At 53.8% G+C, this 19,982-nt stretch overlaps 1 protein-coding gene across 1 annotated transcript in view; it reads right to left on the bottom strand.

Moving 5' to 3' along the window:
• Positions 1 to 18,134, bottom strand: part of STEAP3 (STEAP3 metalloreductase) — a 46,990-nt gene extending 28,856 nt beyond the window's left edge. The window contains exon 1 of the mRNA XM_059704666.1: positions 18,022 to 18,134. Within this exon, the coding sequence (XP_059560649.1) occupies positions 18,022 to 18,100 (79 nt within the window). The 5' untranslated portion in view covers positions 18,101 to 18,134. The remainder of the gene's footprint in view (positions 1 to 18,021) is intronic.
• Positions 18,135 to 19,982: the final 1,848 nt, after the last annotated feature.

Genomic DNA, 19,982 nt, shown 5'->3' with positions numbered 1-19,982 from the left:
GGAGCTCCAGGCAGTGAAGATGCTTAAGGCCCATGGTCCCCATGCTGCACAACCCAGGGGCACCATTTACACTGCAATCCCTGTGAACAGTACCGCAGGTGCCAGAGACTAAGACCAACAAGCAGTTACCATATAAATGCCAGAAGTCCCATCAGAAGGCTGATGGACTTTGATATTCAGCAGGGCTGAAAATCAGCATAATATTGCCTGCTGCTTGCTGAATGGCTGAAGGCAATCCCCTAACCTGATAATCCTTTACTGTTTACCAAACTTTACCATTGCTATGCCTGTCTGCTTTGCTAAAGGGCAAACGTGTATTCTAGTAAACAAAATGCCAATGGGTCCTGAGATTCAGATGCAGAGAGCTTCTTCGTTAGAGTGAAGCCTCTGCCTGGCTCCCCCATGCCTTCTAAATTTTATATTTCTTGTTTAGTGTATCCGTTCGTGTGCAGCCCCTTCTCCAGACCTTGAACCCTAGCTGCAAATAGATGCGGCATTCACAGCCTGTGCAGTTTTAGACAATAGTTGGTCCTGACAATCCTCATCTGAAACATTTCCTCATTCGTTATTCCCTGTAGACCTACTGTGTACCCTGCTTGGAGCAAGACACTAGGGCAAAGGCTGGAGACACACTGCAGCAAGGATTGAAGTGCTTGATTAATGGCACACCCAGTGCTGTGCGAGCCAGTGCGGAGCAGCTGACCTCCACCCAGTGAGGTCAGGGAGTTGGCATGTGGGGGTGGGCAGTCCACTCCTTCTGGGCCAGTTAATGCAGCCAGGCTGGAGGCTAGCAGGCGGGGGCAGTTGAATCTGCAGCCTCAGCGCCTGGGACATTTGGAGCCACACACCCTGGGACCAGATAGGTTCTGTGGGTTGTGGCTGCTCCACCCTCTCACCTAGCCATGGTGTAGGTTTGCAGAATCAGGGCTAGAAGCTCTACTCCCTGCAGGGGAGGGGTGAGTGCAGGGAAAGGGGCAGAGGCAGCCAAGCCACACGGGGCAGCTCCAGGGGCTTCTGCCAAGGAGCTCAGCTGCCTCATGTGGTCTGACTCCAGGCTTGGGGATCTGTGCTGCCCCTGTTTTGCCCAGCTGATGGGCCACCTGCTCCAGGAAGCCTCTGAGGGGGAGAGAGGTCCCTGCTGACGCTCGGTAGCCTCTGGACTCGTAGGGTCTGGAAGTCAGCCTCCAGTCCAGCGGCTGGGTGGGTAGGGTCATGCAACTACTTCCCACTCGACCAGCTCTGCCACATGCCAGCTCCAGGCACAACTCTGACTCCTGCAGGAGGCCCCGGGACCAGCTCTGCCATGCGCCAGCTCCACGCACAACTTCTGCAGGCGTCCCCGGGCGTGCCTCCTGGCCTCCCCTATGGCTCACGCTGCACTGTCACGTTACCATTGACGACCCACACTGGTTCACTTGTCTGTCACCCACTGAACTAGGGGTCACTTCTTCCTCATTTCTGTGTTTCTAGCAACCAGCCTGGGCCTGGCACCAAGTGGTGCTCAATTACTGTTTGTAGCTTGAAGGACTCCGCTGCTAGACTGTGGCTGAGGGCAGTGTGCTGTGCGTCGGGCCTTTCTCCCCTGAACCTTGCGGGGGCCCTGCCGTACCCAGTGGTGATTAAATACTGCGAGCTTCTATCCCTACCGCAGCCTGGCAATATAGTTGGGCCTGGCCAGGCACTCGCCTGTTTGATAGACTTAATAACACAGAAGACAAATAATGCCCCTATGTATTTAAACGCTGCAAATAAACGGGCGACACAATGGACTCCCGCAGCTCTGACAGAGTGGAAAACCAAACACACATGTGAGGCAGGTCAGTGGGAGCTGGGTACGTGGGTGCCTGGGTATCCAGGGAAGGAGGCTGCAGGAATGCTGGGTCAGTGGCTCCCCGGCCTGTGGGCTTCTGAGATGGGGGCAGGTAGCAGCCATTCGGAGGAGTCTGCCCAGTCTCCATCCGGCAGGGCGTCCAGGGGCAGGTGAGGCCCAGCTGTGGCCACTGGCAGAGGGCCTCCTTGGCCTTTTCCACCAGCTCCTTCCTGGCCTCTCAGTGGCCACCACACCCAAACTTCAGGCTCTTTCCCGCTATGGTCAGAGCCCTAAGCTTTTTGCCTGTCGAGTCCCTTCCCTCCAACTGATGGAGGCCTAGGGTGAGGGGAAGGGCCGCCTCGGTGAAGCTCTCCCCTCTGTGAGGCAGGATTAACCCCTCTCCCCGCCCCCTTTCCCTGAGAGGTCCCTGCCCCCATAATCTCCATTACTCCTTCCCACGTGCTGATGTTAATATTAAAATTAATACCCTTTCATACAATACTTCACATTTCCCAGGCAGGTAAAACAACTAACAGCTTCTGCAAATCCTTCCCACTTTATGGATCTGAAATAATCTAAGCAAAAAGTGGGCCATTTGCTATGCAAATAGAAGCCGCTTTCAGGGAAGTCACCGCCCCTACAGCGAGGCAGCGGTCGAGGCACAGCCCAGCAGCCAGCAAGTGGCTGGCACGTGGCTCCTGGGCAGAATTCAGGAGTCACAGAGGATAAGGTTCTGTGAGGCGAGGCCCACATGGGAAGACCCGACGCTGGCTTTGACGTGCAGAAAGCTCTCATGACTTCCGTGCTGCAGATGAGAAAATTGAGGCCCAGTTAGGACTTCTTTAAGGCCCCAGAGTTGGCTCTGGCCCTGGTCCCGTCCAGGCCCTGCATTCAAGCTTCCTCCAGGGTGGCGAGGGCGGGCGGCTCGTTGTCGTGGCGTAATAGCCGGTCACCTGGTCCACACGGGTCTGCTCTTCCTCTTGGCCATCCCTCCCTTGCTGGGCTGCCTGAACCCACACTTTCTAGCCCTCATCTCAAGCTGCTCTGCAAATCCACCCTCTATCCCAGACTCCAGACCCCGGCAGCAGGGCCCCAGGCCTCCCCCCTCCCTCTTCGGCCGAGGGGTCAGGAGGTAAGAGGGAGGCTCCCCCTGAGTCCTCCTCCGACCCGATCCCCACAGCTGACCCGAGGGGAGACGGGGTGGAAGATGCTGGTCTCGAATTGGGGCTTAAAAGCCGGAGTACAGCCACACGCATCTTAATGGGTGCATTTCTACTTTCTCTGTGGGCACGTTCCCTTTCTGATGGACGCTCACAAACATTTTCCTGTTATATTTCTTGTAATACTGCCTGGAATTGTTACTTAGACATCATAAAAAAATCATTATATTTTTAAGAGGAAGGCGGAGACGTTTCTACAAAAGAATACAAAAAGCTCAGCACACACACACACACACACACACACACAAGCCAAACCACACACAAGGCACATACGTGCAAATTTGGCCTAACAGAAAAGAGCAGTTTATTACCACACCGCTTTGCAAAATAGAAGTGAATGAATAATTTATAGGGCTTTTTACCAACATCTAGATTTTCTAATCATTCTAGAAAAGTCCGGTTCGATTACTTACAGCAGCAGTTCTGTGATAAACCAACCCAGAAATGGTTACCAGTAAATAAAATTTACAGTTCCCAGCGGGTCTGTCTCCACAGAAATGCAGCAGAGGCATTAATGACTTTGCTCTAACACGCCAGAGCCCACATGGCTCTCGCTCACCGGAGGCACTGGGTGGTAAATCCTGAACCCTTTACTTTAACAAGGCTCCTGACTGAAGGTTTAGATGATATTTCCCATTTTATATTGGCAAGAATTTCATTATATTTCCTTCTATGCTGCCAGTCGCAAGTCAGAGGCACCCGAATTAAGCCGGGCAGCTCAGGGCCTTGGGACCCCGAGATGACAGGGAACCGTGAGCAGGCCAGGGGCTGGTGGGGCAGGTGGGAAGGGGCCGCACACTCCCAGGGGGCCATCTGGGATCTGCCCTAATCCACTTACCCACCACAGGCTGCACAACATCTGGTGATGCAAGGGTCCAAAGCACCAGTCCTGACAACTCCACTGTGACCCAGGCCACCCTTCTTGCCTGCGTCTCCCTCCGGCCTGTGGGCAGCCTGACTTCTGTTTGGAAGGTGAGGGACCTCCCAGGGGCTGGGACAGCAGGCTGCCCCTCCGTCTGCACTCAGGCTCCTGGCCACAGGCTGGTGCAGGAGCGGTCGCTGATGATGGGTTACAGAGGGCACTGCACAGCGTTCTGGCTCCACGCTTTCTGTTTGGGGAGGGAACCTCACTGATGAGAAGTAAGGGCTCAGACTCAAGTCTGTTTGCTCCAGGAACGAAAGAAGGACAACCAGCAGAACCCAGGGCACATAAAATGAATACATGTCCTCCAAGCAGGGCAGACTGCCTCACCACAGTGTGTGTGTGTGTGTGTGTGTGTGTGTGTGTGTGTGTGAGAGAGAGAGAGAGAGAGAGAGAGAGAGAGAAAGTGCTTTTACACTTCGGGATACAAAGCCAAACATAATGGCTATAGAAAGTGGCAATTTATAAATTGCTGAGGAGGTAATTTATTGCAATCACTGTGGCTGTCACAGGCTTAGTGATAATTCTCTCCATATTTTGTGCCAACAAAGGCTTCCTGACCGTCTTTCTTTGCTGTCACCGCGGTGGTGGGGAGGGACCGACAGGCCAGCACTGTCCCAGGGCAGAGCGGCCCGGGCGCCTGCCCGCCGCTGAGGGCTTGCCCGCTGGACTGGAGGCCACGCCCACAGCACAGGGAGGCCAGCGGCTTGGAGGCTTCTCTATCATTAACACAAATTATGCCAACTTCAGTCTCAGGACAAGCATTCGATTGTTTCCAACTTGTTTGAAAACTGGTGATCTTGGAAAATTGTAGCTCTGAGTAACCCTGGGCATTTGATAACCAGAATATATACCACAGGCTCCAGACAGGTTTCCTCTGCCATTAACAGAACAGGGCCTGCATGGGTGACCGCTGTGGCCGGGGTCGCTCTTCTGCTGGACAGAAGCCTCCTGTGGGCCGGGATGCTTGATCCCCTGGAGTCCAGCGCTGTCCTACATGCAGACCGATGCCCCTTAGCTCATCTTCCACCCCCTCCTCCGGCCCCTGCCGCTCCCCACTTCTGCCAACACTGCTACCTCCGCCTGGCGTCTTGGCATCCTCCTGGCCATCCAAATCCTGAAGGGCCTTGGGCAGGTAGGCGCTCCCAGCCCCGCCGCCCCACAGCAGCTCTCCCTGTCTGAAGTCAGAGAAGCAGCTGTGTTCCTTGGTGGATCTAGTGAGACAGACCTGGGTTTGAATTCGGGTTTGGCCATGTACCAGCCCTGAGACTGGGCAGGTTACTCCTTCTCTGTCAGGATGATTAAGTAAAACAGTGAACTCGAAAGCCCCCAAAGCCCCACCTTAGAACTCTCTTGTTTTCACAGTTGCTGTGCTCTGCTCTGAGCATGCTCACGTTTCAGCTTTCCAATTAGACTCGAAGCTCCAGGAGCGCAGGGAGCTGCGGGCCCGCCACACCTGTCTGCACAGTCCCACACAGCGCGCTCTGCTCACTGGGAGGTTGGTCGATGCCCGCTGGGCCCACGGGCTCAGGCAGTGAACACGGACACTCTGCCCCTATCAAAGCTCAGGGGTCTGAGCCCCTTGGAGAGCCGTCCTGTCAGGAGCCACACTTGCTCTGAAAGCAAACCCTCCAGGTGGTGGGCAGGTGCTCCGAGGGCACCCCCACGGTCCCTGGGGTCGTCCAGGTCAGCTGCGATCTGTCCCTGAGATTCTCACTGAGCTCCCCCAAATCCTGGGAACCCCATTCCGCTCCCACAGACAGCCAGGCCAGATCAGAATGTTCAAGAAGAGTTGTAGAAGCTATGGGAGGACAGAAAGCAGCTATGCAAGAACTCACAAGAGCAGAGCATGCTCAGGTCTCCAACCTCCAGCCTCTAACCTCCCCATCCTGGAAGGCCAGAGGGCGGGGGGAAGCACCCTAACTCCCGTTACCATCCCGGCTGCCCAGGCCTGCACTGTCCTGCTCCTTCCCTTCCAGTGCCAAGTGCCACACATTTTGGCCAGTCTGGAGCTATCTGCATGGACCAGCACAGAGGGCTGGGTCTCACCTGCGCTGCTCAGCCCCACCCAGGCTGCAGTTGATTTGCTGAAGATGGTGATGGACCCTCACCCCCACTCGCTGCGTCCAGTGTACAACTACTGACCCATGTGCAGGCCTGGTCATCCAGAAAGCCTTGGCACAGGCCCTCGGCCACCACAAGCATCGGTTGCTATGGCAACAGCTGAAGGGTCACTCCATCAGATGCCAGCACACCATCTTTGGGACCTGCTGTCTACACAGAAATTGGGCATCCACTCCACCCAGGAAGCTTAGTGGGCACATTCACCAGTCCCCACATTACATCCACCTGTGACTGACTTTATGCTCTTGGGGCGATGTTTTAGTTTAATCTCCTGATCTGATAGCGCCAGGAGGCTTAAAAAATGCTCTGTTTGCTTAGATCCCACCTGGCTCTCATGAAGCGGAAGAGGGAGACAAGAATAAGCTGCCGCGTGATTGCAGGACAATTAATGTCACCTGTTGCAGGTTCTGCGCGGTGACAATGGTGATTTATGAGGACACACTGATTGGGAAGAGTTGAGCCCTGGGTTGAAGTGACAATTCAGGAGTGCACGATCTTGCATAAATCACCTGTCACCAACAGAGCCCTGAGAGCAGGCCGGGGGGGGGGGGGGTGGGTGTCAATAGCTCCAGCTCAGCAGGGAGCTGTCTCTGGTTGTGAATCCTGCCTCACATCAGCTGGGGACCTGGGCCTCAGTGATGCTGAGCTCCCGCACTTGTATTTAGAAAAAAGGGGGGGGGGCGTGGGATTTCACAGGGTCATACATGACAACCGACGCTCATCCTGCCAGAAGTGGGACTCAGCCAGCTCTTGGGGCTCAGTAGACATTTGTTAAATGAGTAAATGATGAGACAGAATTTGGACAAGGATATACAGGTAGTGGTTAGGAGTCACACGTTTGGGGTCTAAAGAATGGCTTGGAGTTCCGTGTGTTCTCAGGAAAGTTGAATAGCTGGGAGAACACTATCTATGCCTTAAGAATCGGAAGATTCGAATGTGCTCACACGTATAGCATGCTTGGCCCAGGGCCTGGCACGCGGGCAGCTGATGTTCAGTGATGATGAAGATGGAAGCGGTGCCGTGGCTCCTGCAGGAGGGGCATGACGAGGATGAAGGGCTGACATGCGGGGGCCTCCGATTGGTAGGAGGTCAAGTTGGACACGAAGGTGGGCCCTGCTGTGGCAGGAAGTGCGACTTCTCTAGCGGAACCTTTGAAAACCGCTGCTCTGGTTTTGAATCCTGGCTCGCATCCTCCTGGAATGGGACGGGGTTGGCGAGGGCAGAGTGTGGGGGGAATAGAGGCACTCACCCCTCCAAACCCCAAGAGGGAGGAAAAGAGCCAGCTTGGCCTTAGGTCCTTAAAACTACTTAAACTGGCAAGTGTCTCTGTTTTAAATCGAGGCCCATTCCTGGTGCAGATGCTGGAAAGCAATTTCATGGAGCGCTCAACCCACAGGGCTCAGCGGCCCCGCCCAGGAGGACCGGCCACTGTGCTTGGTGGGGAGGGCAGAAAAAGTAGATCTAGTCTCAGGTGGGGCCCAGGGAGCCTGGATGTTACTGCACAGCTTGTTCCGCTACCCCAGCCGACATGCACACCACCCCAGCCCGCTGAGGTTCTATGAGGAGGAGGCAGGCTTCTCCCAGGGTGGGAGCCTAGGCCAGGACACTGAACAGGGCCTGAGGCTGGGCCTGAGGCCAGCTCTGCAACAGAGAAGGGGGCAATGGAGGCCATTCTCTGGGCCTTAGTCACCTTCTCTAGTGAACTGAGGGGTTCAGACCAGGAGAGTGATGAGTCTGGAACTGAGAGGGAGGGAGAAAGGGGGAAGTATCTGATATTGCACTCCTAAACTCATTGCCCTTCACAGGCAGGCAATATTGTACCCTATTTATAGGAATATCAGGTGCAAAGACCTTAGCAAGGTTTTACAGATGAAGAAACAACTTCAGAGCTGAAGACTGCCCAGGTCATCACAAGTGGGGATTCAGACTTGGGTCCATCTAATCCCAAAGCCAGGAGCCCGTCCCTACAGTCAGTTCAGCTGCTTCTACCACCGAGGTGCGCAGCTGTGGACTTTGGTCATTCACTTTCACTTTTTAACTACCCGGAGCCCTGCCCAATAATGGATAAATCCAGGGAGGGAAGAGCAATGGGGCAAGGACGGATAACATGGACAGGAGAGGAAGCCACATGTTTGGCATCTCCAGGCTGGAGATGTGGTCCCAGTGTGAGCAGGCCAGGTCCTGGGAGCTCAGCACTGATGGCTCTGAGGCCAGTGCCCACCATTTAAATCCTCCTTCAGGAAACCTTCTCTACGCCCCCCCCCCAACCCCATTACGTCCACTCATCCATCAGATACTGATTAAGCACATGCTTCATGCCAGCCCCTCGCAGGCCACTGGGGATGGAGATGGGCATAGAGATCAGTAAAACAGGTCCCAGCTCCCCAGGTGAACTTGACTGGGTGTGGGGCTGGGGGTGCACCCTGCTGATTGGGATTCACGGGACCAGGCATCTGTATTTTTTTTAAGATACATACATATATATATATATATACACACACACATACTTTATTTCAGAGAGGAAGGGAGAGGGAAAGAGGGATAGGAACATCAATGATGAAAGAGAATCATTGATTCGCTGCCTCCTGCACACCCCACACTGGGGATCGAGCCCACAACCTGGGCATATGCCCTGACCAGGAATTGAACCGTGACCTCTTGGTTCACAGGTGGACGCCCAACCACTGAGCCATGCTGGCCGGACTAAGCATCTGTACTTTTAACAGACCTTGCAGGTGACTGAGGGACACACCCAGGTGAGAAATTTGGTCCTGTGAAAACTCTGGCCTCCAGCACTTGCATCGTTTGGGCTGCCACAATCCTGAGAACATGCCTCTTTCCCACAGGTAGGCTCCTCTGGGCTCCCAAGTCGGGCTTTGAACCGTCTTCCTCTACACCTTGCTCCCTGTGTAACCCTGCAAAACGCCCATGCTCTGCGAGGCTCCGGTTCCCCATCCTTAACTGGGGAATAATGGTGCCTTCCCGCCCTGAGGATGAACTGGGGCCGTGTGCAAAGCAGTCTGCCGGCACAGATAGATGCAAAATAACTGCCTACTATTCATTATATTGTCACTGCATGCTGATGGACAGACATACTTCCCTGGGGGATGTCAGAGCCCCCACTTCTGGAGCCTGTCCCGGAGGTGGCCTGGCCCCTGGGAGGCCCCTCAGTGCCCTCTGCCAGGCTCTGATCCCGCCTCTTGCCCCTGAACAACATTCGGGTGGCAAAAAGGCACTCAGCACTCCAAACCCCAAGAGGGAGGAAAAGAGCCAGCTTGGCCTTAGGTCCTTAAAACTACTTAAACTGGCGAGTGTCTGTTTTAAATCGAGGCCCATTCCTGGTGCAGATGCTGGAAAGAGATTTCATGGAGGGCTCAACCCACAGGGCTCAGCGGCCCCGCCCAGGAGGACCGGCCAGGGGTTATCTGAACCCCGAGGCAGAGTACCCGAAAGTTTACTGTTGTATTACTTATCATTGTGTTGTTTGTATTACAACTGCAGACCTACTTTCGCCAACCCCTGTGCTAGCTTCGCACACCGTGTCTTCCCTTCATGAGCGCCCCAGGTTCCAACCACCTCTCTGGGCAGCCCACCCCGATTTCAGGGACACGCACAGGACAGGTGAGTGCTAGCCAAGGGCTCCGGCCTCGTCCCACCAAGGACGGGGTCTGGGACCCGCGCCTCCCCGGCCAGGGCAGCAGCCGGGAAGCCCCGGCGGGGAAGCCGGCCCCCGGCCCCCGGCCCCCGGCCCCCGGCCCCCGGCCCCGGCCCCCAGCCCGGCCCTCCCTGAGGCGGCGACCAGACCCCGGGAACAGGGACCGGCCACCTGGGCAGTCGCCCCGCCAGCCCCCAGCCCCGTCCCCCGCGCGGGGCACCGGACCTGCCACCCCCGCGGCGCACGCGGCTCCCGGCTCGGCGGAAGGCGGGCGCGCGGCGTGGCACCCAGGACGTGGGGGGTCCCGGCGGCCGCAGTCACAGGGGCACAGGGGCAGCGCTGGGTCGCGGGCTCCGGGCAGGGCGCAACCCGCGGACGGCGGCCGTCCAGGGCACGGGTCACTCACCTCTCCGCCCGCTGCTCCCAGCAGCCGCTGAAGGATCCGGGATGGAGGCGGCGCCCGGCCCAGGCTCCTCCTCCTCCCCGCGCCCCGCCCGCCTGCCCGCCCGCCCCTGGCTGCCCCTTATCCGGCTCGGCCACCTGCCAGGTGCGGTGGCGGGATGGCCTGTCCCCTCTCCGCGCTGGACCCGCTGCCCGGGGCGGCGGCGGCAACCGCGACCCTCCCCCCTCGCCCAGTATTCGGGGCCGTTCCGCAGCCTCCCGATTTGCCCCTTCTCTCCCCCGTAAAGTGCGCAGGACTCGGGAACCAACCGCCTGTTAACCAGGACGAGGGAGTCCTGGAGGCCGTGACTTCTGAGACCCGCCCCTTACTCTCAGGGACACTCAGACCCACGGCTGGTCCACAGCGGCTTTCGGCTGGCACAGGGGTAAGAAGCCAACGTGCCAGCTGGGCCCTGCTTCCTTCTGCGCGCAGGCCTTGGTGGTCCTGCCCATCTCTGTCCCTTGTCCACCCTTAGGGCCAGTAGTCCCGGGTGTCCAGGTGCTTGGGCCTCCGGGAGCTGCGGGGCACTTTGCAGCTTGCCTCGGTCTGGACTCGGGGACCCCAAACACCTCCCTCCACGGCCTCTGTCCCCAAGCTGAAGGCAGCAGGGCAGGCACGAAGGGGGCATCTCCTGGGCGCTTCCTAGAGGTTTGTGTCTTCTTCATCGGACACCCATCTCACCCAGGACCTCACATCAGGGTGCTACTGGCAGCTCTTCCTCTCCCCGCCAGAGAACAGGGCTGTGGGGGAGAAGTTGGGCACCAAGGCCACTCCTCTAGGAGGCTGACAGGGACTCTCGCTGGAATATTGCTGGGGGCATAGTCCACCAGCCCCTGGTAAAGACCTTCAAAGGACTCCAGGAAGCCAACCTGTGCTGGAGAGATAAGCCCTAACAGGGGTTATCTGAACCCCAAGGCAGAGGCAGCGGGGCTGGGCCTCAACGAAGAGGCAGCATTCTCACAGCCCTGTGGTGGGAATGCTGCTGGGAGGGGCCTCCCCTCCCCCGCTTCCCCACCGGGACCCACCCATGAACAGCTAGTGCTTTCCTGCCTCCATGGGTTTCCTCCTGTTAAAATATCCTCCCTTCCCAGCCCTCTCTTCTGCCTGGGCCCAGGGCCCAGATCCTCTCCTGTCTTCTTCTGGGACCCTCCTGCCCCACCCTGCCCCAGGGCATCGCCCTCTCTGGCTTATAGGTCCTTGATCCATTCAACACTGAGGGAGCCCTCAATGCTACAGTGTTCCAAGTGCTGGGGACATGGGTGCCCATTGCCCGGTCCCTGCCTTTGGATGGTGAGTTGCCTCTGCAATGAGTTGCAAAGTTGAAGAAGACAAAAACCAGTTTCTCGCCCCCTTTGGTGCCCCCAGCATGGGGCCCTGCATAGAGTAGGTGCTCTCCACATACTTGCTCTAGCTGATGGGGATCTCCGAGCACCCTTCCTGCAACCGCAATGGGTGGCACAGGACATAGAACCTGGAAAATGGAAGTGCTAAAATCTGCCAGCATTTTTGGAAGGATCCCTGGATCTACCAGCATTCTACCCAAGAGATCTGGTGGGCATCTTTGTGGGGCGCCCCGGGAGCTGGAGAGGGAGATCGGAAAGATGACCTGGCAGAAGCCGTGAGAAAAGTAACCTCAGGGGATCTGGTGATACATTCTTAACTGGGCAGGTCCAGGCGGGCAATCACACCCCAGGCACAGGAAGTGTTTTCTCTCATGGAAATGTGAGCTCTTGCAGGGCAGGCAGTTTTTCTGTCTCATTTACTTCTGTACTCCCAGTGCCTGGCACATAAGTAGGTGCTCAGTGAATAGCTGTTGAATGAATGCACTCCCAACCCTGCCCTTCTTCAGCATCTCTGAGAAACTCCCCCCATGGCTCCTGCCCACCTCTGGCCTCCTCCCCTGCCTGCCCCAGAGCTGGTAGGGCGGTGGGGACTGAGGAGTGCCCACTGTACTAGTCCCTCTGATGCATGTCGGCACCGGAGTTGGTGGGTATTCTCTTTAGGGAGCCCGTGGCTGCCACCTCCTGAGATTTCCGTCTCCTAAACAGGAGGGTAGCCTTTGGTTAAGAGGACAGGCGCACCCCGGATGAGAATCTAGGGTCACGTCCTACTCGGGTCAGAGAGAAGAGGGCTGTTGTTCCCGCTCAGCTGCTCAGATTGATGCAACATTTATAGGCCGCACATCCATTTTACAAAATAAATATTCTAACTGACTATTAAAGCGCGATGGCCAGGAGAAGCGGTGTGCCCTGATGCACTCGGACAGCGCTGGCTGGGAGCCAGGCCCTGGGAGCCAGCCACGGCAGCAGCCTCACCTGCGCTCACCTCTCCTCTCACCCGAGCGTGGGGAGACGCCTCCAAATTTGGGCACAGGGAGCTGCTCCCCTATGTGAGGAGGGAGTGGGGCTGCCATTTCTCCACGTAAGAACCATAGAGAATTTTTTATGAGTCTATCTGAGCCAAACTGAAAATTGTCAGGAGGCAAAATCTCAATGGACTTGTTAGGGGGCAAAAATAGAATATTAGGGGTTAGCTATGGTGATGGGAATAGTAGTCATGTTTTGTTAGCCATGATTGCCTTGTACTGGTTAAAGAAAGGACATTCAAGCTGGTTTGGCTCCGTGGGTTCCGGGTTCGATTCCAGTCAAGGGCACGTATCTTGGTTGCAGGCTCCTCCCTGGCCCAGGTCCTGGTCGGGGCTCTTGTAGGAGACAGCCAATTGATGTGTTTCTCTCACATTAATATTTCTCTGTGTCTTTCCCTCTCTCTTCCACTGGCTCTAAAAAAAAAAAAGGGACATTTTAACCTGGCTGGGTGTTGTACACCCCCAGGACCTGGGAGTCAACCTTGGACGTGGGAATGTGGTCCCTTCTCATTCAAGAACTGCCTATTTTTGCCTGTGGACTGAAAGGTTCCAGGTTCAATTCTAGTCACGGGCACATGCCCAGGTTGCAGGCTTGATCCCCAGTAGGGGGCATGCAGGTAGAAACCGATAAGTGATTTTCTCTCATCATTGATGTTTCTATCTCTCTCTCCCTCTCCCTTCCTCTCTGAAAAATCAATAAAAAAAAAAATTTTGTTTAAAGAACTGCCTATTATCATGGAAAGATTAACTACTTTGTTGCCCAAATAATGGGGTCCCACCCCAGCCTGCATAGCCTACTTCCCCCATGCCCATAATCCCTACTTCCCCATGTAATCTTTGTCCTACCCTATATACGCAGCTGGTTTATGGGGGGCTGAAGAGCAGATTTTTGAGGGTAACCTTCTGCCAAGAGTATTGGAGTAAGTGCGCATATATGATTTGACCCTGTCTCTGCTTAATTGGCTCAAGTAGTGACAGGCAGCACGGACCCATAGATTGTGTGGTTACAGACAGAAAACACTCCGGAGAATGGCAGTTTTGCAGCTTATTTTATACATTAGAGTCAGAGGAGGAGATGCAGGGGATTACATGAAATCCATCGGTGGTACATTAGGGGAAGGGAGAAAGCAAAGGGGGAAATTGCTGGGATTGGATGAAGAGGCAATCAGAGAGACACATCTACATTGCTGGGTACAGGATGGGTAACATTTACAGCACACAGAGATGCTATGCAGGGAACAGATAACAATGAGGAGTCTGTGGTCTCCTGTTTTGGTGGGAGGTTATGCCCTAAGGAGTCTGGAAAAGGAGATTACTCTGACATTTCAAAGGTATGTTATCTTAGATGCAAAAAGACAGTAGGCAGGCTCAGTTAAGGTCAAGACTGACTTTTGTCAAGGAAGCTACAGGCCTAGGATGTGTCCCTGCCATGGCTTGATTCTAGTTAGAAATTTTTATTAATTTTATTGAATTTATTGGAGTGACATCTATATATATAAAAAGCCAGCAACCGGAACACTGGAACAACCGTAATGACTGGTCACTATGATACTCCCACTGTGGCCAGTGAACCAGCCCGAACAGGGGTGGGGCAGGCAGGCCAACCTCCCATGGCCTCTCCCACCAGCAGCCCCACCCCAATCGGCCTCTCCCACCCTGACCGAGGGTGGAGCGGCTACCCTCCCCCCCCGCCCCCCCCCCCCCCACCGCCCTCTATGGCCCTTCATCCTAGCCCAGCCGTGGGCAAACTACGGCCCGCGGGCCAGATCTGGCCCGTTCGGCTGTTCTATCCAGCCTGCGGAGCTGGAAGAGCGGAGGGTTCTCTTGCTCTCCCCTCCGCTCCTTCACCAGCAGCAGTGTTAACATGTATTAGTTCACACAAACACTCCATCCATGCTTTTGTTCCGGCCCTCCGGTCCAGTTTAAGAACCCATTGTGGCCCTCGAGTCAAAAAGTTTGCCCACTCCTGGTCTAACCCTTGCTCCTGATTCTAGTCTGCCATTCCCAGATCGGCCTCCTCACTCTATTCGGGGGCAGGGATGGCCGGCCCACCACTCACAGCCCCTCCCTACAGCCAGCCCCATCCCCAATTGACCTCCCTACCCCAATTGGGGGCAGGGCTGGCCGGCCAATGGCCCTCGGCCCCTCCTGCCAGCTGGCCTGGCCCTGATAGTGCCCTGATCAAGGCAGGACAGCTGGCCAACCTCCCACCGTCTCTTCCTCCTGACAGGCCTGGCCCTAATCTGCCGATTGGAGCTGGGCTGGCCGGACCTCACCCATGCATGAATTCGTGCACTGGGCCTCTAGTTGGTTAATAAAATTATATAGGCCGTAACCGGTTTGGCTCAGTGGATAGAGCGTCGGCCTGTGGACTGAAAGGTCCCAGGTTCGATTCCGGTCAAGGGCATGTACCTTGGTTGCAGGCACATTCCCAGTGGGAGGTGTGCAAGAGGCAGCTGATCGATGTTTCTCTCTCATCGATGTTTCTAACTCTCTATCTATCTCCCTTCCTCTCTGTCAAAAATCAATAAAATATATTTAAAAAAAATAAAAAAATAAAATAAAATTATATAGGCTTCAAGAGTACAATTCTCTAATACATCATCTGTATATTGTATTGTGTTACCACCCAAAATCAAGCCCCCTTCTGTCACCGTTTATCCCCCTTTATCCTCTGCTACATCCCCCACTCCCTTTCCTTTAGCTAGGAATTTTTATGTTCAGACCATACTGTGTGGTTATTTTAGGTCTCTGAGTTTGTAAGGCCACCATGCAGGCCTCCCTTGAGCTTGTCAGGCTCAGTATGTTGCCCTTTTTTCATCCACAAATTCAAGGGGTCTTGAGGGTGATTTGGGCAAATGGAGGGTTGTCTGCCACCGTGATGACTCAGTGGGTTAAGTCAGGTCAGAAACTCCCAGAGCTCAGGCATGTGAGCAACGGGGATGGCCTGTGAGGGAGGGGCACTGACTGGAAAGCAAGCTGGCACAGGTGTGCTTGGGGCCTGGGATTTATCTACAGACTCTGTTCTCACATGGCACCTTATTTTGAGACAGGGCACTGAGATGTACCCACCCCTACATCAATCTCCCTGCACCTGAGGTTGGTAATCTAGCTTGGCATAAGGCTGCCCTCCGTCTGGTCCTCAGCTGAAACATGAACTCTCCCAAGAGGAAACATTCTCTGAGCTCAGCGGACTGGGGAGCCATGTCTCCTGTTTTGGTGGGAGGTTGTGCCCTAAGGAGTCTGGAAAGGAGCCCCTCCCCCTCTGACATTTCAGAGGTATGTTATCTTAGAAGCAACATTTGAACAGGCATTGCCAGAGACTGTGTGCACATGGAAGTTTGAGAAATGCTGGTCGAGGAGATCCAGCACAAGTGTGGAGAAGGTTCTGAAGGCAGCTGTTAAAGTGGAGGGTGGGTAAAGAACTGAGGGTGGGGTGTTCTGCTCCCTGGCACATAGTAGGTATGTCAGTGTAAGAAAGTCCACACCCACACAGAAATGTTATAACAATTCATTTGAGCCACACAGAGGATCTTCCTGGAAACAAGACAGGAAGAGACAGAGAAAATGCTTCTGAGAAAGACAGCTTGCAGCTGCTTTTCTGCATTTGGAACTAAGGAAGATTCCATGCAGATGGGAGACAGCAAGGCAGGGATTGGATTACAGGAGAGTTAACAAGATTCTGTGTTCTCTTGAGGGTGGGGGTTTGCTTGAGGGCTCTGAAAAGAAGCTTTTCAAAGGTGTGTTAACTTAGATGCACGAACAATGGGCAGGGTTTGCTTAAGGCCAGGATAACCTTTTACTAGGGAAGTTACAAGCCTAGGGCATGACTTACCGCCATGACCTGTGTGATCAGATCACCCTTTGGAGTTACTTCTACAGAATCCCTCTTTCCCCCGCTTTTTCTTATCCACAGTACTTCATGACTTTTTGTGTGAGATCAAGTGTCTTGGCTTGTGACTAGGCCGTCAGTGGCCAATGGGAATGTAGGAAGCTGGCCCAGCACCTCCAGGGAGCAGGTCCTTCCTGTGTGTGTGTGTGGGGGGGGGGGGGGGGCTAGCACTGCTTTTCAGCTGGGGGAGTGCAAAGGCACCGACTCCAGAAGTCTGGGCCTCAGCCCCGTGCGCCCAGTGTGGTGCACGTGATGGCCTGGGAGGGTTTTAAATTGCCAAGTCTTAGGCCCACCCTAGACCTCCTGAATCAGAGCCACATTTTAACAGGAACTGCCAGAGACTGTGCACATGAAAGTTTGAGAAACGCTGGTCTACAGTGCAATCGAGGGAACACCCAGCTCCTTGCACACCTAGGCCAAGACAGAAAGCGATACTGGGCCACACTCCTCCTCACGGGGTTGCGCTTTAATATTGCTCATACTCTTTGTTTTCTTAATGGTCCTTGTGAGCCAAGTAGACTTGTTTAATCTGCTTCTGAATTTAAATTTTTTAAAATTGATTTTGCTATTCCACTTACTTATGCATTCATTGGTTTGATTCTTGTATGTGCCCCGACTGGGGATCAAACCCACAACCTTGGCATATCAGGATGATGCTCCAACCAACTGAGCTACCTGGCCAGGCTGCTTCTGAATTTTTATAAATATGGAGCAAATGACTCTGTCCTTCACTCAATGCCTGCTATACAAAGCTTGGAGGAGAAAATAAAAGGCTAGCATGCTTACTCCTTTCCAATAACTGATCTTATTTCCCTTTTTACCATGGCTACTATAATACTCAGACCCATATTCATGGCTGTATTAACCTTGTCAACTGTATTTACATTCTACTTTATTTTCCTCTGGTCCATGCTTTTTGTGTCTAGTGTACTATTAGCCTTATTGTTAAGCTTTTCATTATAAGCGACCGTAAGTTGCTTTTAGAAACAGCACATTGTTTGAGTCAGATGATTTGGAAAGGTCTGTGTGCTACAGCAGCAAACCCTCGCTCCTGGGTGACTATCACCTTTTCATGGTAAGAGCCAGGTCATGGCACGTCCTCTGTTGGATTTTGTTTGAGAAGAGGATGGAGGGGTTGGGAGAAGGATGTGTCCTGGAACTTCTATCCTGACTTAGGAGAAAAGAAAACCCAACCAGCTAGAGGTTACTTTGAGACACTAATCAGCCAGGACAAACATAATTACATGGCCAAGCAGTTTACAGCCATCTAGTAAACCCCCAAATCCTCTCTTCCCTAACCAAGGACACTTTTGCCCTGGGCTCAGTTGCTTGAGTATAGTCCCATGCACCCAGAGGTTTCTGGTTTGATTCCTAGTTGGGGCATATGCCTGGGTTGTGGGTTTGATCCCCAGTAAGGGGTGTTCAGGAGGCAGCAGATCAATGTTTCTCTCTCTCCCTTCCTCTCTCTAAAATCAATAAAAACATTAAAGAAAACAAAAAGAACCAAGGTTTCAACTTCACCAGTAACAACTTGGGGTGCTTATACTGTGTCCCTCCCAGCTTCCCTCCTGCACCTTAGTGCCCATCTCACCTGATTGGGGGTCCTTAGTGTTGGGGGACTCTCCGCAGCCTAAGGCAGGGTCCTGTTCACCAGGGGCTTCAGCTGCCATCTCTCCACGTGCAGCTCCTTCTGCCGCTGGGCCCAGGCTGGGCAGCCAGCGCTCACTCAGCACAGCGTGGACTGTGGACTCAGTTAAGGCTGCTTAAGGTCAGGAGGGTCATGGCATCGCCCAGCACAGGTGGGGTCAGTGGCCTCAGACTATGTGCAAACAAACTGGTTCACACACCTCCCTCCAGGCTGGGGATGTTTGAACTTGCACAATTCTGTTTCCTGGGTCTTGGCTCCCAAGGGGAGGTGAAGGGGAGCAGCTCACTACCCCAAAATATGCTTCTTTGGGGGTAGTGGTTATATGAGGCTGGGTAATTTAAGAAACCGCAGACATGGGAGAGGCTCTGAAAATCAAGAATTACCCTTTGTAAATGACACTTATATTTGTAAGGGGAATCTCACTGGTAAGGGGCTCGGCCTCCCAGCCAGACCTGCACTGGAACCCAGTGGCAACCTTACCCTTGGTCACTGTTCTTCCTGGTTACCTCCCACAACGGACTCTCCACCCCAGCATCAGCTTTTGTCTTTAGCTGAAGGTGGTATTTCAGACGATGGCTTTAGCCACTCCCATGTGCATAGGAGGTATACATGTTATTAAACTTGTTAGCGTAAGAAACATTAGAAAATGGGAAGAATTTTTGTGAGTTTATTTGAGCCAAACTGTCCACAATTGCTGGAAAGCAGAATCTCAACGTATTGGGATAATGCGCCAGAGAATGGCAGTTTCTCACCTTGTTTTATACATTTCCATCAAAGGAGGAGACGTAACGTAAATGGGTTGCATGAAATCCATTGGTGATAGATTAGGGAGGCAGGAGAAAGCACGCGGGGAAACCTCTGGGATTGGAAACAAAGTAAAATGATAGACTGTGGGGGCCCTGACCAGAGTATGCCGGAGGTTAAAGGCCCACTCGCCATATGCATGCGTGCAGGCAATGACTCAGCCGTACCACTATCCCTACTGCGCAGGCGCACCCTGAAATAACCTGCTTATGTTAACATAGCACGGACAAAACGAATTGGCAGGAGGCCTCTTTTGTTTGAGCGCGTGTATAAGGTGCCACTGACCAGCCAGTTGTTGCTGCTTTGTTCATAATAAAGCATGTCCCACCTACCTGTGGTCATTCATGTGCTCTTCCAATTCCCTGCACCTGGAGGGGTCAAGTCCCTGGCTGAGGAACTTGCACCAGACACAGACACATACCTCTTTTACACAGGTGGGTACAAGATAGTTAACAATTAACATGATAAAACAATGAGAGGATTTATGGGCTCCACTGGGTTGTTGTACCCAGTGGGGGTCTGGAAAAAGGGGGGTTACCCTGACATTCCATAGGAATGTTGTCATAGATGCAAAAGACAATAGTTACGGTAAAGATTGACCTTTTTCAGGGAAGATACCAGCCTAGAACATGACTACCCACACTAAACTGCTTTTAGTTAAAAAAGTTTAAGTTTCAAGCTTTGTGATTACTTTAGGCCTCAGAGTTTGTAAGGCCACCACGCAGGCCTCCCTGAGCATGTCAGGTTTCATATGTAAACTTTGTTTTTCTACTGCTAATCTGTCTTGTGTCCATTTGATGTTAGTCCAGCCAGAGGAACCTTGAAGGTAGAAGATAATTTTCCCTCCCCAACAGAGGTGAGGGTAGGGAAGTGGCATTTGTTGACATCTCACCTTGAGGCAAGCACTGTGCCCTGTTTACATTACCCCCTTTGGGCCTCACCAGACCCTGCCAGGTGAATGGGGTCATCGTCATTTTTCAGATAAGGAATGTGCTTGCTTAGCATCACGCTGTGAGGAAGTGGCAGAGCTAGGGTTTGAAGCCGACTCCTCTTTTGCTTCCTCTGCCTCACTGGGTGGAGGGCTCCAGTGAGTTGTGGCC

This window comes from Myotis daubentonii, chromosome 7 (assembly GCF_963259705.1).
Source record: "Myotis daubentonii chromosome 7, mMyoDau2.1, whole genome shotgun sequence".
NCBI classification, from domain to species: Eukaryota; Metazoa; Chordata; class Mammalia; order Chiroptera; family Vespertilionidae; genus Myotis; species Myotis daubentonii.
The sequence above is the reverse complement of the archived record's forward strand: the minus strand, read 5'-3'. Positions and strand labels throughout refer to the sequence as shown.